Source organism: Desmodus rotundus, chromosome 6 (genome assembly GCF_022682495.2).
Source record: "Desmodus rotundus isolate HL8 chromosome 6, HLdesRot8A.1, whole genome shotgun sequence".
NCBI lineage: Eukaryota > Metazoa > Chordata > Mammalia > Chiroptera > Phyllostomidae > Desmodus > Desmodus rotundus.
In genome coordinates, this window is record NC_071392.1 from 157,748,146 (window position 1) to 157,775,807 (window position 27,662).

Here is a 27,662-nt window from a genome sequence, read left to right on the forward strand (position 1 = left end):
ACACCCCCCCCCCCACAGGTATTTGGTAGGAGGGTGACAGCGGAGACCACATTACTTGCCGACACAGGGACCCCTTCCCTTCGTTCCGATGCGCCTGGGCGTTCCTTCAGGTCCAGGTGCTGCTGGGGGAGAGGGTTTTCGCAGCAGAAGGAGCTCTCTCGGCCCACATCCACATGGAAAACAAGGTCGGAACCAGAAGACCGCCATGGAAGAAATCCCAGAAGAGTCCAACTTGGAAAGAATTTAATTAACAAAATAAAGCGGGGGCCGTGGTCCAGGAGGGGCCCTGGGGGGGCCCCCCGAGGCCGCCGCCCACCCGGCCCCAGGGCCCTGAGGAGCAGCCCGCTCTGCACGTGCGCCTTGTAAGTACAGGTGGTGACGGCCACACGCCCGCACTTGTTTGGGAGTGGCCTCTAGCTAGCTGTCCCAGGCTGGCTTGGCACATTAACGCATGCAAAGCAAGGAGGGTTCGAGGGCTTCACCAAACAGTTAATTTTGGCAAAAAGAGAAAACAAACGAAGAGCTAAAACTCATAGCAGGGTTAAAAGCCACGGAAGTGAAAACCATGTATTTCAACAGTATGGAACGGACTACAGCTACAATCTTTTTTTGTCTTTTTAAAGTCTCTGCCATCCTCTTCCCCAACTCAGGCCACAGTTCATAGCAGCATAACGCAAAGTCCTCTGTCAGCCCGTGTCCTCTGCTTGGGGTCAGAGCTCACAGGCCAGGCTCAGTCCGTCCGGAGAACCATGGGCGGGTGCTCGCTGTCCTCCTCCAGCCGCAGGGCGCGGGCTTCCTCCTCCAGCCGCATGCCGCCCACTGCCCCCAGCTCATCTGCGCGGGCTGCAAAGAGAGGCTGTCAGCTCAGGGGCCCACGAGGGCGTTAATGCTCAGTGGCCCACACAGCCTGAATTTCCATCTTTCTCCTGACTAACAAGCTTTTTGCAGCTTTAGGCACTCAAGATGTAGACATCTCTTTTCCAAAATTCTTAACTTTCAAGAAGATGTCAGCAGAGTGCACAGGGGCTTCCTGATGGGCAGACTGTTCACTTCCTGGTGAGCACTTCTCAGGACGGGTTACGTGAGAAGCTCAGCATTCCTCCGTCTGGGAGGCACGCCACCGCGGAGGAGGCGCACGCAGGGGCAGTCTCCCCTGCGAGCAAAGCTACGGGACTGCCCTGTGAGGGCAGGCTGGCTTTTTGGGGGGAGACAGCTCACAGGAGTTGAACAGCCACAGCCGGATAGGCTGCCCATCTGCCCGCACACTGACTGTTGCTTCCTCGAGGGCCCTCGTGCAGGCCGCTATCTGGCCACAGCCCGCCCTATTCCCAGGGCCCTGGGCCGAGGACTCCCACACAAGCTCGTGGGCCATCAGACAGGCAGGCGGGAAAGGACCCGGGACAAACACCGGGCACTGGCGGGTGCAGGGCAGTGTTTCCGGGACAGGCACATGTCACATGCACGCAAAGCAGCCTTAGCCACGGCTATCTTTCTTCAAGGAGAAAGAGAATGAATTCAGCCTTCAGAGACCTAGAACAACCCAGTGACGACAGCTGGCCTCTGAGGACTGTCACTGCCCTGCCTGACACAAAGTGGCAGGTGGGCCGTGCCAACTAGGGAGAAAGGCAGAGCAGGAGGAGCACGGGCAGCCCCTGCACGATGGCCGCCCAGCCTCGTGACATGGCCCTTACCCAGTCTGGTCGGAGAGGCAGGCGCGTGCGTGCCTTTGGTGACAGCCGAGCTGTAGGTCTGCGCTGCTAAGGGGCAGTCGTGAGAGGCAGAGTCTAAGATTTCGTTGGTTGTCTCCATACTGCCATCCAACCTGGTGAAAGTGGAGCAAACACCAGTGAGGACGTCACGGGGCAAGGGCCACTCGCCAGGACACACGCGCATTTGTAACTGTGGCGACTGTGTATCTGTTCACGTGAACTTTCACGTGGAGAGTATGGTGAAAAAACTTATGCCTGGCGAGACGATCTTACATCATTTGGGACTAATGATTGTAAATAGAATTTGGTATAAAAACATTCCCCAGTTCCACCCCAGAATATTACAACATTGTTATAATTGTTGGATTAAAAAAACAAAGCAAAAGCAAAAAATCAAACTGCACTATTTCCCAGTTGACAAACATTAACTCGTCCTTTCAAAGAGACGATCTACCCCATGGTGCGACAGCAGGCTCTCATCCCTGGCCAGCACGGCCACACCAGACTGTGCCTGCATGTTGCCGGCTTCCGAGGAAGTAAACACACAGGTGCCGACGGCAGCCGGACGGCACAGAGAGAGCCTGAGGCGGTGGCTGGGAGTGGCCGACTTACTTGTGCTGCTTCATGAGGGTGCACTCGCCCCCTTCTTGGGGGTCCAGGTTGTACATGTACAAGTACCCGTCGGCAGCTCCCACCAGCAATCGGGGGATCTTCTGAATTCTAGTGGGAAGAAAAAGCAGCCGTGTTCCAGGAGCACAGTCTTCACAGAGAGTTCTTAGTGGCGTGCAGCCTTGCCTCTGGCATGGCCAGGGAAGCCCCTCCCCTCAAAGAGCACGTGCAAACTCCGTTTCATGAGCACGGCCTGCTGTGTGCGTGCAGGGCAGAGATCACACCCCCTGGGCCACAGCACCAAGCACGCTGATGCCTGGAAGCGAGCAGGTGGGTCACCGTCTCTGGGTCCCTTGACCTACTAGGGGCGGGCAACTCCACAGGACTTGCCCTTGCAAGATTCACGGCCTCACAGAAAGGCGCTATCCTCGGTTTTTCAGCTACACTCGGACAACGCCCACGCGGACCCCAGGCCCCGGGAGCTCTGCAGCTGTCCTTGGCTGGCCCTGTGGCCCGGGGGTGACAGGTGGGTGCTCCCACAGCTCGGAGTTGGTGGCGTTGGACTCTACTCCGCTTGTACTCCATCGATGCCCAGCAGACACAGGAAGAGCGCGCTGCGGAAGCGAGTGCTGCAGAGAAAGCGTGCACGCACACGGTTCCCTGCTCCCCACGGCAGCCTCCACTGACCACAGGTCGAGGTTTGCCGGTTATTCTCAGGCCGCGAGAATGGCTACTGGCCCACACCAGTGCCCATCTCTGGATGTGCCAGGACAAGGGGGCAGGGCCTCCCAACCCTACTCACGTGGCCAGGGCGCAGATGTTTTTGTGGCCACAGAAGGGCAGGCGGACTGTGGCAAAGGCTCTGCCCTGGTTGAACATCTCTGTCACTTGGGACGGCAAGTAGCTGGTGGAAGCCATTAGCACCTTCCCGAAGTAGCCGGTCCAGGTGGTGGGCTCCTCCTGAGGTCTAGGAGGAAAAGTCACCAGGTACGTGCCTTTTCACTGAGAGCCACCATGTGCCACCCACACAGAGACAAGGGTCAGCCCCGAAGCCTGGGAGAGAACCCTCCCACCCCTCCGGAACAAGGGGCACAGAGAACATGCCTCTGCAAGAGCCGCGTCCCTCCCGAGTGGCCGCAGCAGATGGCAGCAAAGGGCCTGTGGGGAAGCACACAGGGCCACACTCACGGCCCACTGCTGGGCCTCTTTAACAGGAAGTCTCTAAAACCTTACGAGCACAAATTTCAAACTGTTACTTCCCCGTAGCCCGTTTTTGTGGTTGCTCATCTTGTACATATTTTCAAGTTACCTTCAACACCCCGTTCGCCATCACGTCCACGCAGCAATACATAATGTGAACCGACCGCTTGAGACAGGAAACCCACCCCGGGCCGGCTGGGACAAGCGTTCCCCCCCACGGGCCGTGTGCGCAGACCTGCTTCTGTGCTGAGGGGACGTGCCGAGAGCTGGACGTCTGCACTGACCGGAAGACAGCCACCTGCACCCCCACGCTAATCTCACACTTAGCCCGTCTTCCACGTGAGAAGGCCACTGACGGGGACAAATCCCTTCTACTGCCAAGCATGGGCTGGGTGTCACTTATTCAGAGCCAGAGAAGGGTCTTTCCCGGCAGAAACTGGACAAACTGCTCTCCTGGTCTTTAAACAATGGAATCTTTGCAACTCACTTTTCCTTCACAGTCTCGAGTTTGAAGATGTGCACGGTCTCAGTGTTGCTGGAGGCGGAGAGGAACATGCCGTCCATGCTGAAGGCCAGGGAGCAGATGCTCACGCACCTGCGAGGAGAGAGGAGGCCTGGGCTGCACGGCCGCCCAGAGGCACCGGGGGCCGCCAGCAACCTTCCCGGGGGGCTTCTGACTAACGCCGCAGAGAGGAGAAGCTCCCTCACAGCCGCACTCGGGTCTGCGGCCACTGTCTCTTCCCTCTCTAGTCACTTTCTCAAGAAGCACCTTGAGAAGAATGTTCGAATGGCAGTATCAAGCAAGAGCGACTCTTCCCTAGATTCTTAAACTGCCAGTTTTCTTTAAGTTACAGCAATTCTCAGTACACAGAGCGTACACTGGCAACCTTGACGTTTAACAGGGTACAGCTTTCGGTGTTCAACACACTAAGTCTCTACAGTATGTGGTGAAAATCACTGTAAAAACCCGAAAGCCAGCAAGCCGTTTCCTCACAGTTCTGGACACACGTGTGGCCTGTCCACCGCCGGGCCTCCGGCATCCAGCGTGGACCCGGGGCTCACAGGCCTGGCCCCGCCCTCCCGCAGGTGCGTGCGGAACCGCACCGCTGCCAGCAAGACCACCTGATGACTGAGGGGAAGGTGCTGCAGAGGCAGAGGGGCTACTTCTGCTGGAGGGTGGGGAAAGGCCTCCGGGGGAACGTGATGCTGCCTGGAAGGGTTCAGGAGTCGTCCAGGTCGCCAATGTTGCAGCCCGAGCACAGGAGGCAGCACACGCAAGACCTCCCCGGAGACCGGGCTCCTGCTCTGAAGGACTCACCATGGTGTGGCCGGGACTGGGAGCGACAGGGAGGGAAGGAAACGCTGCTGGAATGAAAGGCAGAGGCTGAGATGCCAGCCGAGGAGTTTGGGAGTTTGGAGTTAACCTACCAGCAAAAGGAGGCAGCAACAGTGTCCAAACGGGGCACGCTCAAACCCCGTCTGCGTCCTCAAAGAACAGCGGGGCCAGTCTGAGCGACCAGCAGGGCCCACAGCAGAGATGAGATGAGTGTGAGATCAGAGGGTGATCTCCATGGGGTGGGAGGAGGAAGGTGGGGCAGGACACGAGGAGGGGAGACCTCGGGGGTGGGTGGGGCAGCCCTGGGAGAGCCGAAGCGCCTGTGGCCTAACTGGGCGCATGGAGTGAGGGAAACGAGCCAGCGCCGGTTCCCTCGAGTCCCTCTGGCTCTGCGCAGGGTGATGGCCAGTGGCGACAGTTGCCAAGGCAAGGTGTGTGAGCAGACGGGGTGCATTCTGGCTGCTGGTGTCCGGCAGCCTGGGCTGCAGGCACGCAACACGGTTTAGGAGGGCGTGTGGCTGTCAGGGCGAGGAGAGGGCCCTGGCAGAGACGAGAGACAGAGCAGGAGCAGCCAAGGAAGAGCCAGGAGTGTGGTGCAGGGACCAGCAAGGGAGAAGGGGAGAGATAAAGACAGGCAGGGGCGACAGGAGGGGCCGGGTGCCTCACTTTGGAGATAGGACATTAAAGTGAAGCTCACTGCCAATCTGTGGGACCCACGCCTCTGAGAGCGAGCGACGGCAGTACAGGGTGAGGTGACACAGAGGGATGGGGCGGAGATGTTGGAACAGACACACACGGCTACAACTTCTAAAGTACTTCCCAAGTACCAGCACTTCCTGGTCCAACTCCTGGCCTTGGGGAGCTGTGCTCCACCAGATACCTGATTGGGATGGGACCCAAGCTCCAGAGGTCAAGTACTGCTAAGCAAGGTCACAGGCTACAGGCGGGGCCCAGGGATTTGGACCTGAAGCCCAGGTCATCATCTCTCCTGTGAGTCCTGAGGCAGAGGACCCAGGAGTAACCAGGACAGCGCCCCTTCCCCAGCAGGTCAAGGGAGGAGGGAACACTAAGTCCAGCCCAGCAAGACCTAGGATGGACAGCGAAGGGAGGGAGCTCCACGCTGCGACTTACAGTGTGTGCATGTTTGTTTCTAGAGGGAAAGGGAGGGGGAAAGAGAGGGAGAGAAGCATCTGTGTGCAAGAGATACATCGATTGGTTTGCCTCTTGCACGCCCCCAATTGGGAACCTGGCTTGCAACCCAGGCTTGTGCCCTTTTGGTCCACAGGTTGGAGCTGGTCAGAGGTCAGAGCTGGTCGGAGCTCAGATTGAACCCAAGCCCCCGGTTAGGGTGGGCGAGAGGCGTGTGTCTCTCGCACATAGATGTTTCTCTCCCTCCCTTCCCCTCTCTAAAAATAAATAAATAAAATCTTAAAAAAAGAAGAAAAAAAAAAAGAGCCAAAGCCTTTTGCTGGGGTGAAAGGGGAGGTGGTCACAGTTTTCAGAGCAGAGAGTAAGGCTGGAGCCTGCTAAGCAGGTTGGAAGCCCTCAGCCGCCACAGAGTTGGCCGAGGACGGCACGTGGCCCAGGGCCTGGCTCTGCGGGCCCCTCCACTCCCCTATCTGGCCATCGCTCTGCATCTAGGCGGGATGATGGGCAAACAAAACCCAGCTGGCTTTAAAAAGTGTCCCTCACCTCCCATGACCACAGAGCTGGGCTGAAAATACCTGTTTACCTGGATGCCCGGGGTTTACACCCCACTCGTTAGTCACAAAGAACACAGAACTGAAATCCGAAGAGAAGCCACACATGCCGCTGTGGAGATTTACGTACTTTACCTCTTAACTCCTCTCCGGAACTCGAAGAGTTTCTGTCCCTCTGGAATGGAAAATACCCTAATCACGGTCCCCTGTGACAGGGAAAAAGGAAAGGAAAAAGGATTTTAGCCGAGCAAAGACAGACCTTCTTTCCTGTGAGACTGGACATGAACCGTGTGGCAGGGGCATAGGTGTGGGAGCCCCTCCTGGCCAGCTGCTGTGGGCGCTCCGCACGGCCACTGTCTCGCTTTTGGCCATGGGCACAGCAGGACACCCTCCTCACCACAAACACGCTGCTCATTCTGCACACTGACGGCCTGAAGTCGGACGTGGGGTGCGCTAGCTCTAGTTTTCAAAGTCACCTGAAGTTTAAACTGCTAAAAACAAACCCTTCAGGTGTGTACCCCGCACTGGAAAGCACTCCCTAACTGATGGCCTGAAGCAGCTCAAATCCCACTGACGTCCTTTCTCGCCACTGAGTCACTGATGGAGAACGCGGACGAGCTGGAAATGTGACGTGCCTGCTCAAACAGGGGTCTGTCCAAACCCACTCAACAGGGAGGCCCATGTTATGAAAACTCCAAGACACAAGGAACTATGAGTAAGTGGGGGGCTGTAGCGGGTCCCTGCTTGGACATGAACTGTTTTGAGGACGGCTATTTTCCTGCCACGCTCTACCTCCCACCTCCTGAAACACGCGTAGGTCTGGGGGTAGGCAGACGGGACGTGAACATCTGGGAGAGTCAGAGAGAGACCTGCCCCGGAAGTGAAACCGAATGGTGCTTCCACCACCGAGGTTGCAAAGGAAGCCCCATGAGCCATCGCACCACAGCGGCACCAAGGACAAGACCTGTAGGACAGGGGATGCTGCCCAGCCACCAGAGATCTGGCTGCCGGTCTCTACAGCGACGCCCTTGGAAGACAGGGGTTCCCCCCTGTAGGAAGGACACCAACTGAGCTCGTAATTCTTGAGCATGAGTGGGGGGAAATAGTGCACTCACAGGCAGAAACCATCAAGGCAAAGTTCTGCCTTTTGTAGCCTAAGCTTTTGTATTCACTTAGAGCTCTCTGGGTTTACGTCTAAGGGCATTCCCCCTTGAGTAACACTGACAAAGGACCCTTGTGGGTTGCAGCCTGAGGCAGGAGGAAGCCACCCAGCCAGGCGGCCAGCACCCAGCTCATAGCAGGGCCCAGAGCCCCTGGCGGTCTAACCCCATGGACCGAGGATTCTGTTTAAATGCAAATCAAGAGTTTGCTCTTAATAGCCCGGAAGACATTATTCTATTTTTACTGGCCTTGAAATTCTGTAAAGTGCTTTAGTGCCTCCCTAAGACCTAATAAAAACCATAACAACAGAACTCTGATCAATCAAGGGGTGACAGAACTTCACGGCCATTGATTTCCAGGTTCCCCAGGGCAAAGGGAAAGACAAGGTGATACTGCAACAGCCCAGCACAGCATTCAAATGGGAAGTCAGCTTGGAGTCTAACCCCTGTTTCTACCCAGCCGGCTGACCCTGTGCAAATCACCTCACCTCTGAGCTCTCCGTACGAAATGAGGTGACGAATAGAAGGGTCTAGAGTGATTCCTGACGTAAGTGACCTGTGAATGGTAGCGTCGCTGCTGTGGAGACCGGGCAGGGATGTGGGGGCAGGGGCCTACATCCCGTGTCCTATCTAGTTGGCTGGCTTGAGGGCAGGGGAGGCTTCGGAGGGGAGGCTACTTCAGGCCCTCAGTGCGGAAGCATCGAGGTGACATTAGGCTGCAAGTGAGTGAGGAGCAGGCCCCGGTGCTCTGGAGAGAGGAACAGCTGGGAGAACAAATGAGATCCCCAAGAGAAGACAGAGAAGAGAATTTTTAAAGGAGAAGAGAGGAACAGAAAGGAAACAGAGGCAGTCGTTCAAGTCAGGAAGAGAGCGAGGACCTGCAGGGTCTGGGAGGCTGCGAGCAGAGGCTCACAGGGGAGGGACCGCCCCAGTCTTGGCGCAGATGGGCCACATCCTTTGGACCCAGGAGTTCTCCTTGCTTCGTAATTAGAGATGCACATAAAAGACTCATGTAAGACTCAGGTGCACTACCACTTGTAGTCCAAACATTATTAGCACATTTACACGTTAGCACATTATGCTAGTATATTCTAAATACGGGAAACACAAACGTCCCAAAAGAATGCGGTGTAAGTAACCACCACGGAGTATTTTACAGCCAACGAGAGTGTTTCTAACTCAGAAAAGAGCAGCATTATGCGGAGTGGGAGGAGGACGATTACACACGTGACGCGGTCACGGCTTGCTACGTAGACAGACACGGAAGCAGACGGCTCTGGGCAGGCCCGTCTTGCTGCTCTGTTAGGCCGCTCACCCCTCGACTGCCTCCCTGCACCCCAGCGCCTGCCGTGTGCTCACTCTGCACGCCATGGCGAGTGTGTGGCTGCAGGGCACTTCGGCCCCTGTCAGGGAAGCCTGGCCCGCGCCCTGTGCTGCTGTGTGTGGGCAGATACAGAAGCTCGGCTGGTAGCCTGACTGTGTGAGAGGCACAGGAGTCTGCTGAGACCTGGGGACCAGCTCTCCACGGGGCCCGCATTCTTACCTTCTCGGAAGCAGTGGCGAGCTTGGTTCCGCTGGCGTCGAAAGCCAGCGCGGCTAAAGGACTGTCGTGAGCCGGGATCATGTTGGCAGCTCTCTGGAAGGGAGAGCCAGTCAAACGTGACTACCACCCCGTCTGTGCACACCCACGTCCTCCTGGTTCACTGGGGTCGGGGGCGGGGCAAGGAAATGTGCTCAAAACCTTAAAAAAGTGAAGCCATTTATCCCGAGGTGTCTGGCAAAGTTTTCTCCATCCCTCCCAGCCCTTGCTCTGGGGGAGCTGACGGAGGGGTGAGCACCACGCTGGTGAGGGGCCAGCAGGCAGAACTGCACGCGCCACAGACGCCAGAGGCCCCGCAGCCCTCGCTGCAGGTGCGGGGTGCGCTCTGAGAGCCTCACCAAGTTGATGGTGTCGAAGACCTGCACCTCCCCGATGGTGGCGCTGCCGGGGTACGCAAGGTAGCAGTTGTCGTTGTTGATGGACAGCGCACACAGGCCTGAGGACACACGGAGCACAGCGCAGAGTCAGGGCCTGAGGGGGCCTCTGCAGTGCCGGACACAACAGAGCACCTACTTAACGAGGAGTGCAGAAGTCAGAGCTCTGATTATTAGGGTTCGGGTTCCACCTCAGCTGAAGCAGGGTTCTGAAGCAGATGAGAGGCATCCTGGTTGGAAGTGATCAGTGACCTCAAAGTGGAAGCTGACCAAACCACTGACTGATGTGGTCACAAGACCAGCATCAGAAGGAAGGGAGCTTGGTTTAAGGTCAAGCCACTTTAAATTTGCCTGTGGGACTTCCAGAGAGAAATAAACCCCTCAGCCCTGACTACCTTTATACGGGACTCAGGAAAACAGGGCGCTCCTCTCACAGTTCACTCACCTGCTGGGTTTGGGGGCGTCTCCCTGATGGTGTGCAGCACCTTCATGTCCCGGATGTTGTGTATGTACAGAGACTCCTCCAGGCACACTATGAGCCTCTAGAAGAGAGAGACGGGGCAAAACCCAAAAACACCAGACATGAAGCTCAAGCCGAAACACGACATACTCCCAATCTTCACCTCACGGACTCTTGGATCAAGGCACTTTGCGTTCCTTCCAGAACACCACACAGATTGGACACTCACGCAGAAGACGCTGGCATGACCAGGCGGCTCTCCCCAGCACCCTGTTCCTTGCGCACTGGCAAGGTGATGTTCAGAGCCAGGGTGCCTGTCCTGTGATGATTTCTGCCACCTGTACTAGGACATCTAATGATGTGATTTGGTCTGTGTCCCAGAAACTGCCCAACTACCGCTAGGAAAAGGATGCGTAGTTTTGCTTGTGTCTCATCCCTCTCCCCCGCCGCTCATGAAGACGAGAGGGAGAGCCTTGGATGGGTCTGGCAATTAAAAACCTGCTGCTGAGTTAGGCACGGCAAGTTGGAGGTAAATGCCTAGGAATTTCTTAAAAGTGTAAAACATGTCCTGCACCCGGATGACCTTGCAGGCGACTACGTGCCCGCCGCATTCCGAGATGGATGTACCACTGGCGGCGCCTCAAGGGCACACACACGCTCGACATCAGCTGCGACCAGAACGCACACGAGCATTTTAAGCTGAAAATAGGTTCAAGATGCTATGCCTTATAACTTCCCGTTTCAACCAGCCTTTTCAGTCACTGGACTGATTCCCAGTTTCAGCCAAGCCCGCAGGCCCCCGCTGTGACCGTTTCACCCAGTCACCGCATTTCAGGAGCCGCCAGCTGCATCACGCACAGCCCGTGCCCACCGCTCCCTCGGCCTTCCCGGCACAGAGTGCTGTGCTACGAACAGAGCGCGCAAAGGGCCGAAGGCAGCGCTGCGTGTCGTGAGCGGGCACAGCTGTGATGGTCCCATGAAATGGGCTCCACTGCCTGTCACCCGTCCGCACTCTGCACCCCACACTCTTGTGAGTTTTGGTGAAGATATAAAGAAGTGGTAAACGCATCAGTTTAAAAAATTAACAGTTTAAAATAGGAGGCTAAATAAACTCTGATTCAACCCTGAGGATGAGCACGTGGACACACAGCTAGTCCTCCCACATCGCCGACAAGTCTTAGAAGCTGTGTCTTCAGCGAAATGGAGTGTGAGACCAGTTTCACCCCAGGCCAGCTGACACACACAGAGATGAGTCCCCACAGCAGCTCACCCGGTCACCACGACAACACTCAATTTGAGGACCTGCTGTACAGAGTCACGCAGGCCTTGGAAGGATGAGTCAAACAGCGTGGCCGAAAGCAAGGCATTCCCCAGGATGGGTGGCAAGCTGAGGAGAAGGCCGAGTCGAGGCAGGGTGGGGGGTGAGGCGAGCGGGTGCTCGGACCAGGCAAGCGGCCGGAGGCTGGAGGCTCTGCCCCAGAGACACTGCAGGAGGCTCTGGGGCAGCAGCGCCAGCTGAAGTCATCCTGAAAACCCAGGACATGGGTTTCCACGTCTGATTCAAAGGAGAGGGTCACTCACCTGCCTGTTCAGCTTCACGGCCAGTATTGTGTTGGAGTAGCTGTAGTTGCAGATCTCCGTTCCTTTCTTAAAGTGGCAAACTTTCAGCTTCCTAGGAGCTTTGAGGCTGACGATGGCCACCAGGCTGCTGGAGAACAGTCTTTCTACAATGCACACGTCTTCAGTGTCAGCTGCAAGCAGAAGGAGTACCTACGTATCCACACCAATAGGCACGATCTGCTCACACACACAAACACGGGTCTAAGTGATGCTTATGGAAAGCAGTGCAGCTCTGGCTGGTGTGGCTCAGTGGATTGAACGCTGGCCTGCGAACCAAGAGGTTGCTGGTTCGATTCCCAGTCAGGGCACATGCCTGGGTTGCAGGCCAGGTGCCCAGTAGGGGGTGAGCACGAGGCAACCAATTGATGTATTTCTCACACATCAATGTTTCTCTCCCTCTCTTCCCCTCTATCTAAAAATAAAGTCCTTAAAAAAATTGTACAAAAAAAGCAAAGCAAAGCACTACAGGCCTACACAACGGGCGTCTGGTGACAGGGTCAGGTTGTGGGGACAGTCCCAAAGCAGCACCGCTGTGGGGCAGGCAGACCGGAGGCAAATTCACAGCTCAAAAGCCGCAGGCAAACCGCTCTCAGGGCCTCCCCGCCAGGAAGGCCCCTATACTCTGCATGGAGGGCCGCTCTGCACTCAGATGCCACCTGTGCAGAGGCCTTACACACACTCTGTCAAAGGGAGACCCCCTAGGTCCTCTCTCCCATCATCCTGCTCACTTCCTCCCTGTCGGTCAGCTGCCATCACCTGTGTATCTGCCCACCGGGAGCTCCGGACACGGTCTGGACTGTGAGCTCCATGAGGACAGAGGCCGCATTTCCTGCTCACAGCTGTCTCCCTGGCCCTTATAATGGTCCCTGCTGTACAAGAGGCCCCCAAATAGTCTCTGAATGACTTCCTATCTAAGTCTTGCTTTCCTCATACATGAAATGGGATGACAACTGCTCTGCAGTCCTTCAGGAGAGAACGGCCAGTATGGCCCAGAGCCAGCTCCCTGCCCCCCGTTAGAGAGGGGACACCCCTTACCCGGAAGACCGAATGAAATAAGATGTGGAGACAGCATCTTACCCAGAAAGTGGCAAGTACAGTGGACCCTCCACAGATATTACTTCACCCCCGCCCCACTGACTGCCTACACCCCATCTCTCCCTATTACTGCAGGGTAAGTTCAGATCGAGATACAAAGAGAACTCTGGAATGTAAGAAAACCCCAGACCGAGCTCTAGACGGTCTCCACCTGCAGCCTGAGCTACGCGAAGGACCGTGGTGCTGGGTGCTTTGAGCACATGCCCACCTCTTCATTCAACAGTGCTCCTCAAATCGGTCCCTACAGCAAAGCCGTCCCAAGCATAACCCCAGCAGACATTTCTGTTGACAATAAGTGATTTTAAAATCAGCCAGTCAGCCCTGCTGGTGTGGCTCAGCGGATCGAGCACCGGCCTGTGAACCAAAGGGTTGCTGGTTTGATTCCCAGTCAGGGCACTTGCCTGGGTTGCAGGCCAGGTCCCCAGCAGAGGGTGCGAGAGAGGCAACCACGAGTTGATGTTTCTCTCCCTCTCTTTCTCCCCGCCCTTCCCCTGTCTAAAAATAAATAAAATCTTTAATAGCCAAAGGATCTAGAATGTCCAAGGCTACCTTGAAAAAGAATGGAGTTGAAGGGCTTACATCACGTGACATCAAAACGTAGCACGTAAAGGAAGCGACAGGAAACCAGCCAGTGCGTTACTGACACACAGACTGATGAATCATCAGTGGGGGGATAAAGAGCAGACAGAGACCCACACTCAAAGGGCTGCTTAAGCACCAAAGCAATCCAAGGAAGAAGATAAATCTCGTCGCCACACGGCTGGCCGGGAATCCCCCGGGGAAAAACCGGCCCTGACGCCACACACTGCACAGCAAACACCTTCGAGACGGCCGCCCAACTAAGCAGAGGGGCTGGGACCACAAAGCTGCCGAAGACGACACCGGGCAGTGTCTTCAAGACTTGCCAGCAGGCAGAAGTTTCCCAGAAAGGACACAGAAAGCAGGAGTCATAAATGCAAAACAACGTAAAGCAGACTTCATGAAAACTCAACATATTTGCTGAAAAGACAAGACAAGCCGCAGACAGGGAAAATGTGCACAAGGCATTATCTGGCACAGGACTGCTCCCCGCTGAATACCTAAAGAGCTCTGACAACTCAGTGATGGAAGACAAACCATCAAACTGAAAAAGGGACAGAACAGCTGAACAGACATTTCACAAAAGGTACGCAACTGGCTGACAAAAGTGCCCGATAGCACCAGTCATCGGGGACATTCAGATCAGAGCCACAGTGAGATACGTCATGTGCACACAGAACGGCTACCCCTAGGAAGACTGGTAACACCAAATGTCGGCGCGGATGTAGCTCGCCACACTCTCACACAGCCTCGGAGGGGACGTGAAACGGACAGTCACTTAGGAGACCCTGGTGGTCCTTACAAAACGAATCACATGTTCTATGTGTAGATATTTACTCAGGTTAAACACATGTAAGTCCACAAAAGGGGCTGTGCAAGACCGTTGCCAGCAACTTTATTCATCACAGCAAAACACTGGAAAAGCCCATGGACCAGGGAATGGACCAGCTGTATTCGGCCACACCCAGCTGACCCCTGAACAAACGGGGGGTGGTTAGGGGCACCGACCCCCCTCAGAGTAGAGAATCCCAGCATGTGCTTTGACTCCAAAACCTCATTACCCTTGGTAACCACGGCGGATTGGTTCCGGGACCCCTATGGACACTGGTACTCTGGGACGCGCAAGCCCCCGTAAGATGGCACAGGTGACTGCATCCAGCTGGCCCCTGCACCCGCAGATGGAGAACAGCACAGGGATTTGTCACACAGAATCTGTGCGCACGGGACCCGGACAGTTCAAGCCCACGTTGTTCAAGGGTCGATGGAGAGGCGTGAATGCAGGGACAAGCCTCGGAAACATCGAGCTGAGAGACCCTTGTACCAGAGCGGACGCTGCCAACGCAACATCTACTGGAGAAAACCTGCAACACTTGTCTCCTGGGGGTGGGAGGGAGCTGGGGCTGGTTTGAGGAAGTATAAGGAACTTTCTGGAGTGATGGTAAACCTTGATAGGAGTTCAGGTTACACAGGTGCGTGCCATTTGCCCGGACCCACAGGGAGTTTACTTAAGATCTGTTCATTCCACTCCAGCTGGTGTGACTCAGTGGGCTGAGCGCCGGCCTGCAAACCACAAGGCCACCGATTCTACTCCCAGTCAGGGCACGTGCCTGGGCCGTGGGCCAGGTCCCTGGTTGGGGCCGTGCGAGAGGCAACGATCGTTGTTTCCCTCACACATGACGCTCCTCTCCCTCTCCTTCTCCCTCCCTTCCCCCCTCTCTAAACATAAATAAATAAAACCTCAAAAAGGAAAACATCCGTCTGTTCCATTATACGTAAATATTACCCCAAATAAAAAGACTGCAACACTGGAGTCCAGGAAGCAGCAACGTTCACGCTGAAGTACTCACGGGCAGGCCTACTGGTGGGAAGTAAAGCACTCGTGGGCAGGGTGTTTGTGTGCGTTCCCACCCACTGGTGAGTGTGAGTGGAGGCAGCAGAGCTACCTCTAACTGCAAGCATCCATTACAGAGACCGGCCTAAGAGTGCCCCATACCCACAGCCGTCCCCTGGACTGAGCAAGCACTAACTTTCGGACTTTAGCTTCCCTTCTTTTCTTCTTTTCTGAAGTTTCAAAGAAGGCCATCACCCTGACTTTTACCTGCAGACACGTCAGGAAGCCCTCTACATAAATGAGCACGCAGGAAAACACATTTTCCAGTCGGGGAGTGGCAGTGGGAGACACCTTGCCTCACAGTGCATCCCGGGCAGGTGAGGCACCATGTAAAACCCTGAAGACCTAGAAGGGCACACAGCAGACTGTCCCGTGAGTCCCTGGGGCAGGACACGCCTTCCCAGTGCCGTCGGAAGCCTTACAAGAGAAGACAAACACGTTTGCACACGCAAAAATTCCAGACCTCAGAGCGACAAAGACCATGAACAAGGCCAAAAAGCGAACAGCAATCCAGAAGAAATATCTGTGACCCAGGGCAAGTGGCTAACTGGCTCTGAGTCAGAAAGAAACAAACAATCCAACAGAAAAGCCGGCAAAGACACAAGCAGTTAAAAAAAAAAAAGCAATAGCGTTCACTTCAGTTACGATTTAAAAAATGTAAAAAGACAACAAGCACATTGCTTCTCAGACTCATCTCGCAAGTATTAAACATCTGACGATGCCTGAGTGGCAGGAAGGGAGGAGACAGGTCTCGTAACACTAATAAGAACTACCCTTTTTAAGCTCGACTTGACCCACCAGCTGTGAAATGTCTACCCGTGGACCTTCCTCTCCAACAGCTGTACTCACAGGCACAGCAAAGACGCCTGCCCAGCTGCCCGCTTAAGAGACACGAAAACGTGCCACACGGTCACCCAAGCACAGGTGCTCACAGCAGCAGGACTCACAAGAGTCAGACAGTGGACACCACCGAAGTGTCCACCGATAAGGCGTGGGTCGTCCACACAGTGCAGCCCTATGCTCCCACACGGTGGCCCCGCCAACACTCCAAGTAGAAGGGGCCAGGCGGGTGTGACCCCACCCATCTGAAGGGCCCAGAGCAGCAAATCTATCAAGGCAGAAGGTAGATTAGTGCCAGCCTTGGGGGAGGGGGCAGAGGGACATGGGAGTGACTGCTCAGGGATCCAGGGTTTCTTTGCGGAAATGATAAAAAGGTTTTAAAAGCAGATTACCGTAGGCAGTACAACTTAGAACATATCCTAAAACCCAGTGCACTGTACACTTAAAAACAGGTGATTTTTATAGCATTTGAATGGCATCTCAGAAAGGTGTTTAAAAAACCCCCGCACAGGCGGCGTTACAGAAATGTGCATTCTGGCCAATCCGTCAGATCTGATGTAGCAAGTACAGGGCAGCAGAACAGGGGCGGTAAATACCAAGTTGTGCACCGGGAGACAGAGGGCAGGAGGAGCGCGGTGTCAGGGTGGACCCCCCACCCCCTGGGCCTCCTCAGAGACCATGAGGCCCCGGAGCCTGGAGCCCGGGCACACTTCAAGGGGCCTCCAACACCGCCAAAACCAACACCAGCTGGTGGGCTTTCTTGGCAAGACACCTGTAAGCTTCATCGGATTTCCAAAGGAGTGGGGAACCAGACAAAGGCCCAGGCCGCTGCCACCCGGAGCTAACACGTTTTGTCACTACTCAAGAAGGAACAACACAGAAGGGTTTGCCAGGGTCCCTCCAGTCCGACCGGCCCGCGGGCCCAGGACTCTGGGAGCAGCGCACCCCTTCTACATCGTCAGTGGTGCAGGCTCCTTCTGTTCCTGCCGCTTTGTCTCCAGAAGTTCTTTCATGCCTTCCTATCACACCTGCCTCCCAAGGGAGCCCGTAACACAGGAACACACCCTGAGCCCATGTCCCCAGCCCAGGCCCTCCCGTGGAATGGCGGCGCACGCTGAGCCAGGCTGGGGACTGGGGGCCCTGCAGTCAGATGAGAGCAGGGAGACAGGTTGTGTCTACGATCACTGAGGGTGGCCTTTGCCAGGACACCGGTGCCAGTAAGCACTCAGGCTGCCGGCTGCCTGGGGCTCTAGAGACGTGTGCTGAGGGCCCGATCTCCCGTCACAACAGATTTCGGCAGCGAGAGGCCACTGCACGGCCGCTCCTACGCGTCTCACCGAAACTCACAGGCCAGCCAACTCAGAACGATGTCAGACAGCACCGCTTCTCGAACCCTCGTGAGGGCAATGACGGCCTGCACAGGGGACGACGGCTGGTGTCTTGGCAGAAGGAGCATGTGTCTCTGGAGGCTTGTCTATCAGGAAGCGGCCTCTGGTCACTTCTGCTGAGGCGAGGACTGAACACGCTTGGTGTCAGAGCTGCATGCTTCGTGAGGTGTGTTCTCCCAGCTCAGAAACGTACAGAACGCAAGGATGCACAGTGCAGAACATGAAAAGGCCACCCTCTCCTTCTAAACCCAGACATTTCACGAGCAATAAATCTGCATCCTTTACCTATGTTGCGTAGCAGGGCAGGACTTCACGGCAGTAGTATTTCAGGGAAGAGGGGGCACAGATTTGCATACAGAAGGCCAGACGGAGGAAGATAAATGGCACCCACAACCAACCAAACACCGGGCAAAGCGAACGGGAGTTCTTGCAATGTCTTTTTAAATCTGAAGTTACAATATAGACAGTAAACAACAACAACCCCCCCAAACCCCGAAACAAACAAAAAAACCCCAAACCACACCAAACCCAAAAAACAACTTCCACTGCTGCCGGGCAAAGGTTTTCTTGTTTCAGCAAAGAAAAGGAGAACAGGCCGTTGTCAGCCTTGCTTTCCCCAAGCCCAGCTCTAGCTCCTCCTTTCTGTGACAGCAATGGGCACTGAGAGCAAAGACCTGATTTCCGGGTGGCGGCTAAGAGTCATGAAGAACAAGCCAACACTGAGCCTGGGCTAGACTCCGAGGCATCCAGGGCTGTTCTTTGCTCTGGGTCTGTCTGCAGAAAATGCCAGAAAACAATCCCGACTCAGCAGCTAATCTGTTTTCTAAGGGAAATTCTTTTCTCTAGCTCAACAGAAGTATGTGAAAGAGGAAAGGTGGATCAAGTTCTAGGACCAAGAGAACTTAATAGCTTTGGTTTAAAGCATTAACTCTCAAAAACTCCTATGCCCATTCCATCGCCTATTTTTTTTTTAAAGACTTTATTTATTTATTTTTAGAGGGAGGGGGAGGGATGGAGAAAGAGAGAAACATCACTGTGTGGTTGCCTCTGTACGCCGTCCCCTACTGGGGACCTGGCCTGCAACCCAGGCACGTGTCCTGACTGGGAATTGTACCTGCATCTCTGTTTCGCAGGCTGGCGCTCAATCCACTGAGCCACACAAGCCAGGGTGACCATGAGCTATTTTTTAAGGGCCAAAGTGCACTAAGAAGATCAAAGAAATCACCATGTCAGTCAGTGAATACCCACTCTTTTAACAACACTTTCAAGACAACACATTTTGTTCCATCAAACACATCTGCAAAACAAGGTGCCCAAAACCAGTAAACAAATTTCAAAGAAACAGATTCGTCGTTAAACCGATTCAATGGAGGAAGAGTGAAGACCAGGTGTTCTTACACCCTTTCTAAGCACTGGGTCTCCAAATTGGGAGGAAATTCTGTGGATTTGAGAATAGATGACCGGTCACTATAGTAACAGATTAGTAGCACAACCCAGGCCATCATCTGGATTAGATTCAGTAAGTGCTTCAGTCACGTAAAAGCCCGATGGAATCCTTCTCTGAGACGGGGGCACCTTTCTCGGAATCCCCTGCGGGGAGCAGTCCTGTGTGGGGTCCAGAGAAGGCAGCCAGCTGGGGAGTTTCAGAAACACTGACACCCACGGAGGTGAGCAAGCAAACTCGTTCACAGCTCTTTTATCACCCAGGTCACATCTTCCAGCTACATGCCAGAACAAGGGCTTTTTGAGAAGATTAAGAAGCATCAGGAGGCCAGTCTGAGGACGGGAGAAACAAAAGCGGAGGCAGCAGCAGGCACCAGGAGGCAGACACTGACTGCGAGGATTCTGCTTCTCCGCCCGTCTCCCGGCTACAGGGCCCAGGTGCTTGCCTTCGGGGCAGTGACAAGGAAGGAGAAAGTCAGAAACACTCTGCTGATGCAGGTGAAGGGGCACCTGAGGGCTCACCTGGGAGGAGGCCAGGACCTGTGAGCAAGCCTGGGCAGCCTCTGCCCTCCGGGTGGGCCACGAGACCTCCACAGTTTCAAGCAACTGGCACAAAGAATCGACTTTCCCCCGTGTCTTCATCTTATGTAACAGGGGTGGTATCTGTGTTTGCTCGTCTTTGTGCCCCTTGCCTAACATCACACAGAAACATCCGCTTGTTTTTTTGTCTCCCTCCATTTAAACGTGTCACGAGAGGGGGAACTCTGTCACTACCACCATCCCCACCAACAAAACAGGGCTGGCACACAGCGGGTCCTCAGTGAACATTCACAGAGTGACTAAACCAAGAACGAGTGTGAGATGCCCAACCACACTGCAAACACGCTGTGCGTGTGCGAAGAGTGTAAAGCTCTCCGCGGGCCTGGGGGAGAAGCGCCAAGTCACACGGTGACTGGCGGGAAGTCAAAGCTCACGGCCCACCTGCAATTCCATGCTGCCTCTGACAGGCTGGCTCCTCCAACGCCAGAAAATAACAACTGAGAGAAAGCCAGTCGTTCCTATGGGGGCTGTAAAATTTTCAACTTTCTGCAAGTCCTATATGACAGAAACCTGAAAGGTTTAAATGGCATCGAAAATGGGTAGAAATAACAGAATAAAACATATAGTATGATACCTTGTATTGAAAAACAACCCATAAAACAAATATTTCTCTGTGTACATTTATCAGTATGCAAATTAACAGAAAAGATCTGGGGACCACACGCACCAAGTGCTCCCGGCTGCCACTTCTCGGTGGACTGAGGTGGACTGAGAGAACTGGCCAGGGGCACCTCGATTTTAACCAGTGTCTGAATTTAAGAATGCACATCAATTCAAGTTCAACTTGTCTCGTTTTTTAAGAGGGGAAAAAAATAAAGCAAACACTTACTGCATTCATAGATCTGTTCCAGCTTATCCACAGAAGAAAGGGAGAAAAATTTATAACCGGACTTACTACCAACAGCTAGGGACCTGCAAAAAAGCCAAATTCAGAAATAAGAGCTGATACGTGTAGACAGTGATAATGCACAAACTGGCTCAAAGAGTGAGCATCATCTCTACCAAAAGTTAGCACACAGTTCCATGTAGTCTGTCCCGGGTGAGCGGTGGCTGAGCAGAAGAGAGGAGGGTGGCAAAGGAAGACGACACGCCCCACAGCCCGGGGAACAGGTGAAAGTCAGTAAAAAAAAGACAGACAACACTCTTATTTAAAACTTTAAAGGTACGTTTGACATATAACAAATAATTAGCCCTAAATTAATGATCCTCTCAAACAAGTGGGGTTCCTCAGGTGACCTGATACACATGCACAGGCTATGTGAGAGTCCAAGTTCAGGGAGCTAACATTCTAGTTAAACAAATCTTTACAGCTCCAGAGCATGCCAGCATCTCTGCATTTCCAGACGGCCACAGCAAATGCAGCTCCATCACTTCTGTACGGCTGAGCCGTGGGCTAGAAATAAAACAGACCAAAATGCTAACTGAGGACCTGGAATCGGAAGACTGCAGTTGGCCTAGAAGGGAAAAGCAAGGGCTCCGTCTGCAGAGCCTCGTCAGTAAGATTCACACTCAGCATCCCACACCAATACTGCTGCTTCTGCTGAGAGGCTTGGAGGGGCCTCGAGCGCTCCCCGGGTCCCCCCACAGCAGAGCTGTGGCACTAAACGGAGCATTTCCTCATCAGATCACTGCCCCCAGAATGTGACTGACGAGGGAAGTAAGAAAGCACAGCCTTCAGAAACAGAGGATGAACAGCAAGTGCAGGTCATGCAAAGAATCAGATCCTGGGATCGTCTGTGTATCTAGCGCCTGGGAGAACACGAACACAGGTGGGGGCAGCAGATAAACCAGAAGACGGGAATAACGAAGACTGGCATTTCATAACGTGAGTACTTCATCTGTTAGAAACCTGAGACTTCCAGCCTCTCTCTCACACACATGCAGAAGATATATACAGTTAACTCCTGAACAATGTAGGGGTTATGGGCGCCCATCCCTGCACAGTCAAAAACCTGTTTATAATTTTTGACTCCCCCAAAATTCAGCTGTCCCTTGGTATGAGGGGGATGGAGGGGACTGGTTCCAGGACCCGTACAGGTACCCCAAACCCACGATGCTCAAGCCCCTTACATAAGGTGGTGTAGATGTGAACCCAGGGATACAGAGGGCAGCTGTGTATTTCCTGTGCTGAAAAACCTCCACGGGTAAGTGGACAGCACAGTTCAAATCTGTGTGGTTCGAGGTCAACTGTATTTCAAGAACAGAGCTGCTGTAAGTACCCTTAAATTTTTAAATTGCAATTGGTTTATCTTATAAATATAAATAGAACTTTCCATTTTTCTTCGCAAAAATACTTCACTACACTGAATTATATCAACAAAGTAACTGTTACCTGTAAATATTTTGAAGAGTAATAAAGGAACCAACAAACTACAATAACCGAGGAAACTAAAAATTAAACAAAATCTCAGTACTCCACAACTTTTGGGAAATTGGTACTTAGGAAAATGTTTTGCAGCTAACTAAGGGTTACTATTTTCAGCATGAAAACCTTTCCCCCCATCATTTCTGATTTGGAAAAAAGCTGTTCTTGTATTATTACACGTGTCCCTGTGTTCTTAACGCAGGGCACGCACAGCCCCGACTCCGCCCGGCCCGTGTGAAACCACGCACTACACTGCCGGGACCCCCGCCCCCTCAGACCCTGGGGAGGCGTTCGGGGTCTGTGCGCCCACCCCAAAGGGCCGCACTGCGGTGCTGAGTTTATAGAAGTATTTTCGACCTTCTGTTGACAGTCGACACTTTTCCTTGTGACCCTGCCGTCATGAACAGCCCTCCTTTCCCTAATTTCTTGTTGACTTAGAAACCAAATCACCGAGCTTATTAGCATTATATCTAAAATAAGTCTCTTTCTTGAGCAATATAATGAGCTTCAATTAATGAGAACCTCAATTTTGATATATCTAGGTTCTCAGACGGGCTCCAAACAGGCAGAATTTGTTAAATCCGGGCCCTCTGATCAAACATCAGGACTCTGACGTCCTTCCAGGTATCAGGAACTGATTTGGGATATTGGATACCTTAGCTAGAATGGTCACTGCATGGTTTACCAAACAACTGTGCACCCCGATCAGTGAGAAATGTGAACAAAAATAGTCCAATCTTTCCGTGATGGGTATGTAAGGTAGAGTAATGACTTATCGATAAAGGCAGACAGTTTTAAAGGGTGATGACGTTACATATAAATAGGCTTGATGTTTTTCAGCTCAAACACCAATCAGGAGGTTCACACCCTCCCGTTGGGAGATTCTGCTGTTAGTAATTAATCCCTCAGGATTCACCTGACCCTCCAACGGCACACTGAGGGGAGAGGAACAGTAACAGGTAAGTATGAGACTGTCCCCAAAACAATCTTACTCCCCCATAAACGTTCATGCGGTGTTTTTAAGATAACACAATGAGTATCTTTTATTGACAAAGGGAACGACTAGCAAGCCATAAGAAATGAAAGGATCTATCACTTCGCCCCTCCCTGCACTACTGTACTCCTGCCTTCAGCTGTGTCTGGTGTCAGAATCCAGAGACCCTGTTGTACCCTCTTGAGACAGGCTCAGGACAGAGAGAGACTGCTTCTGAGACACAGTCTGAGCTCCCCAGCCCATTTCCCTCCATTGCATCCTAAGCCTCCTGGGGACGCTGTGGGGTCAACGAGGTGGCCCTCTGCTTTCCTCACTAGTTAATTTGGGTCCACTTTCCTTTACCACTTGCTAGCTTCCAAAATTTGTTGCTGTGCCTCCTTTCTCATTCTCCCCATCCCATGGGGTTTAAGTCTTTCAAAACATCTTTTTTGACATTTTATTAGTGTTTTGGAAGGGAGACAACATAAATGCTTGTGTCTGGTCCACCAAAACTGCAAATCTCTGTCACTGAATTTAACTCCTTTTTCTCTGCTCTACCCTCATCCCAATGATCAGCCCGTACAGGCTTTCCCTTGTCGTTTCTTCTTCCTTAGAGGTTTCAGGGTGCATGGAGACGGTCTACACCCACAGAGAGGAACCCAGTTGGGGGGCCCTGCAGCCCCACTTCACACAATGGTCGCAACGCAGGCCCTTCTCGCCAGCCGCCATCGCCGTCCGACCTCCAGCAGGATTTCTGAGACAGAGCTTGTCCTCTCCCCCGAAACTGCACCCCTCTCTCATCCTCCTTCCGTAACGCTACTTAACCACTGCTCACCAGGACCCACACCAGAGACCTGGGGGTAACCTGAACTTCTCCCCGACACGCATCACGTGTCCAGGGGGTCACACCAAGTCCTGACGGCTAACAAGTCCCCTTCCTGCTGGCCACTGTTCTTGGACAACAGCCTCCTCAGTGACTGCCCTGCCCCCCCCCCCCCCCCCGCCCCGAATGCACCCTCTACATCTTTAAGGGTGAAGCGTCCTTAAAAACCATCTACTTCTAAGTCCCTCAATTCGCTGATGAGGAAAAGGAGGACAGAAGTGACCTACCCCGAATAACAACTGTAACCTAGGAGAAACTTGGTTGAAGAAAGTCATAAACTCAGACAAGTGTCTGCTTTGCGTCTCCATACCCATAACTTTTCTGGAGACTCACGACGTCAGTTCTACAAACAGAAGGCTTGGAAGGTTAAGTTCTTTCTTTAGTCCATCCCTTCCAGTATTGTGGCTTCAAAGACACCTTGCCAATCACTTCCCACAGGTTAATGGTGTCCAGCGGAAGAAGTCAGTCCCTGACATTTCCACTTGAGATTCATGTGATACTCTGCCACTTACTAGTTTGGTACCTTCAATTCCAAAAAGCCCCAAATCCCTCCAACGTAAGTCTTCCAAAGTGTGACTTTCAGAAACTAGGGTTGGAACTGACCAGGTACGAGCAAGCCGAAGGAGACGAGCTGTTCTTCGTGCCTTTGTCACTGGTCCAGTTAAAGGACAAAACGAAACAAACCCAAAAACAAATGGTGAAAAACAAACAAGCCTTGTTTACACTTCTAGGACAAGAATCGTGGGAAAAAGCGCCACCGCACTGGAACCTTTACGAGTGCGAGAAGACAGGCAGGCAGAGTCCGCTGTGCAGAGAGCGGCCGTGTGAACCGGCTCCCAGGAGACAGAGGGGCGTGGGGCCCAGACCGGTTTTCTGTGTCTCACAAAAGCTCACGTTCCTCTATTAAAGTAAATTCTGGAGATGGGCAAGGGAGGGAAAGGTGCAAACCGCACAGCTGTTCCCCAGGAAATTCAGTGTTTCTTTGAAGCTAGACTGGAAACCAATCCCCTCTGTTTCAATCAATACACTTCTGCAAGTTCTAACTTGCTGTTCATTACAACTCATGTTCATGCCACATCACGGCCTCTTTGGCAAGTTAAAATTACAAAATAGAAATCTTCTTTTGAACAAGTAACTAACCTCAGGACTCCCAGAGGGGTAAGGCAGTACACGATCTCTGACTGTGAAAAAGCCTTTTTCAGGCCAGAGTGATATTCTTCTATTATGCAGGAATTAAAAAAAAAGTATTGACTTTTTGAGAGAGAGAGGAAGTGGAGGAGAGAGAGACATCGATTAGTGTTCCACTTATTTATGCCTTCATTGGTCGACTCCTACGTGTGCCCTGATGGGGAACTGAGCCTGCAACCTCGGTGTACCGGGACGACACTCTGCGGAACCAAACTACCTGGCCGGGACGTACTATGCCGGGAATTTGGTGCCCAACTGAAATAACAACGAAGAGAATGCTTGGTCGTACTTCATTTCCTGTCAATGTAAGTGACGGGGAGCGAAGACCTGACGGAATGATAGGAGATGTTGTGGCAATCCCTAATTGATACGAGACACAAACCCATCAAGCTACCATTTCTTACTGAGCTTGAAAACTAAGTCGAGGTTGGTCTGAGAGGCCCCACTCCCCACACTGACTGACATAACAGGACCTGTCCGGTGATCACCACCTGCGACAGGCGGTCCAGAGTGGGTATTTTTTTTGCGGTACTGGCTGTGGTCACAGAGACCACTGTGGTATTTGGCTGATTTCATCTTTCAAGATTGTGAGTCTGATTTCTACATTCACTGCCCTCGAAGTCCTACTCTGCAGGTACTCGGCGTGGCAGAGGGGAAAGAACGAGAATCCAGGAAACGGATGTCAGTCCCGCTCCCCCGCGGTAGCTCCTCGGCAGCCCCAAGCCCGGGGAACCTGTCTGAGGGTGGACTTCCTCACCTGTGGCTGGAGCGAGTAACCCTCAACACAGCCCACCGAGGGGCTGTCTACAGCAGGTGCCACTGCGCCCTGCCGCACGCCACCGACCTGGGGCTGGCCCGTCTACAATCGTTTGTTTTCCTCTTCATTTAACTTATTTTTTAAATTACACTTTTGGGGTGACATTGCTTAATATGATTACATAGGTTTCAAATGAACACATTTCTACGACACACGACCCTGTATATTGCATTATGTGCCCACCACCCAAAGTCAAGTCATCCTCCGTCACCTAACATTTGGCCTACCACCCAGTTTTAATTAAAAAAAATTCTCGTTTTCTACTTTGCCAATTACACTCAACTAGTAACCACTCGACCAACTCCTCTGCCAGCCCGTGGCCCACTCCCCTCCTTACATCACTTCCTCTTACTCACTTCCCAAGATGGCTCTCCTGCCTTCCAGCCCCACAACTCATCCTTCCTGCTCCCCAGGCCTCATCGGGTAACTATCCTCACAGGCACCAAGACGCCTCCGAGGCACAGGCTTCAGACCCACGTGGGTTTGGACAAGGGCGTTCCCAACCCATGTGCTGGCCCCAGCGAGGGTCTCGTCACCTAGGGACGGCCCAGCCCACTCCCTAAGGGACCCAGACTCCGCAGGTATTTGTCACTCTCCCCTTGGCTCAGTTTCTCCCCGGGTCGCTAAGTTTGTTTCTTGCTGGGGGAGAACATCAAAATTTCCTGCCAAAAAGTACAGCGAGACATAAAAGAAAGGAAATAAAAGCGGGGAAAGGGACCCTAGGATGAGGAGGAGACCAGGAGACGGGCCTAAAGAGGGGGAAGAATGGGGCAGAACGGGGCGGGTGGGACACGAGGAAGGAACCCACTCCCACTCCCGCCGACAGAAGCGGCGAGGCAACAGGTCAGGCCACAAAGCGCGGCCCAAATTTGTGAGCAATGGGGTCCAGAGACCGAAAGCCTTCCAGTCGGTGGGAGAATGCCCCCTTCGCCCCATCACTCTTCCTGCCCAGAGCTCGCCACTCTAGAGCAGAGCCCGGAGGGTCCCTGAGGAGGGCGCCCCCGCCGCGACGCCCCGGGCCCACGGCAGGGTCGCGTGCGCCCGCCCGCCCCCCAGCCGTTCCCCCTCCCAGCTCCACCCCTCCGGCCCCGGCCCGGGTCTTACGTGACGTCCTGGTTGAAGTTGGCGAAAAGCAGCTGGCCGGCGCCGGCCTCTCCGCTCTGACTGGCCAGGTTCATGGTGGGCGCGCGGCGGGCGGGTGGGCCCGGCCGGGGACTCGCGCGCGGAACAGGGGTCGCGTGCGCTCAGGGTCGGCGCCGGGCCCCGCTCGCCACCTGGGTCGCCGCAGCTCGCTGCCCGAGGATCAATCGCCGCCTCATCCCGTCCCCGCTCTTGTTTATGCTCCGGAGCCGGGGCGCCCGACGCGCCTGCGCGTCCCGCCCCTTCAGCACACGGGCCTCTCACGGCGCAGGCGTGCTGCGGAGGTCCCGCCTTTTCACCTCTGGCCTGGGCCGGAGTTCCGGTCGAACACGCGCAAGCGTGGGGACGCGCGGGGCGGCGCGCTGGACAGGGCGTGTGGGCGCGTCGACCGCCGCGCATGCGCACGGGAAAGAGTAGGCGTCGGTACACTGCCATCATTTTAAACAATATTAAAAGACCCGCCTTGTGCCGGTCATGGTGCTAAATACTTAGGTGTTTATCTTGATGTTATAGCAACCTTTCGTAGAGGCTTTTGCATTCCCGTGTTATAGATTTGAAAACTGAGGCTCAGAAATATTAACCTGTTCGCCAAGTGTTAGATCCGAGAATGGAAACCCATTTCTCCAAGGCCCATGCTTTCTGCGTCCCTATTATTCATTCGCTCAATAATATTTAGGAAGCACCTTCTATGT

At 53.7% G+C, this 27,662-nt stretch overlaps 1 protein-coding gene across 1 annotated transcript; it reads right to left on the minus strand.

Annotated features, from left to right (window-relative positions):
* Positions 1-226: 226 nt before the first annotated feature.
* Positions 227-27,201, minus strand: WIPI2 (WD repeat domain, phosphoinositide interacting 2). The gene is made up of 12 exons (XM_053926507.1): positions 26,935-27,201; positions 20,434-20,516; positions 11,730-11,899; positions 10,134-10,230; positions 9,653-9,750; positions 9,258-9,350; positions 6,690-6,760; positions 4,006-4,113; positions 3,121-3,285; positions 2,322-2,429; positions 1,692-1,822; positions 227-843 (listed from the first exon to the last, which is right to left on the minus strand). The coding sequence occupies exons 1-12, from the start codon at positions 27,006-27,008 to the stop codon at positions 731-733; spliced, it is 1,311 nt and encodes a 436-aa protein (XP_053782482.1). The 5' UTR covers positions 27,009-27,201; the 3' UTR covers positions 227-730.
* Between the last annotated feature and the right edge of the window lie 461 nt (positions 27,202-27,662).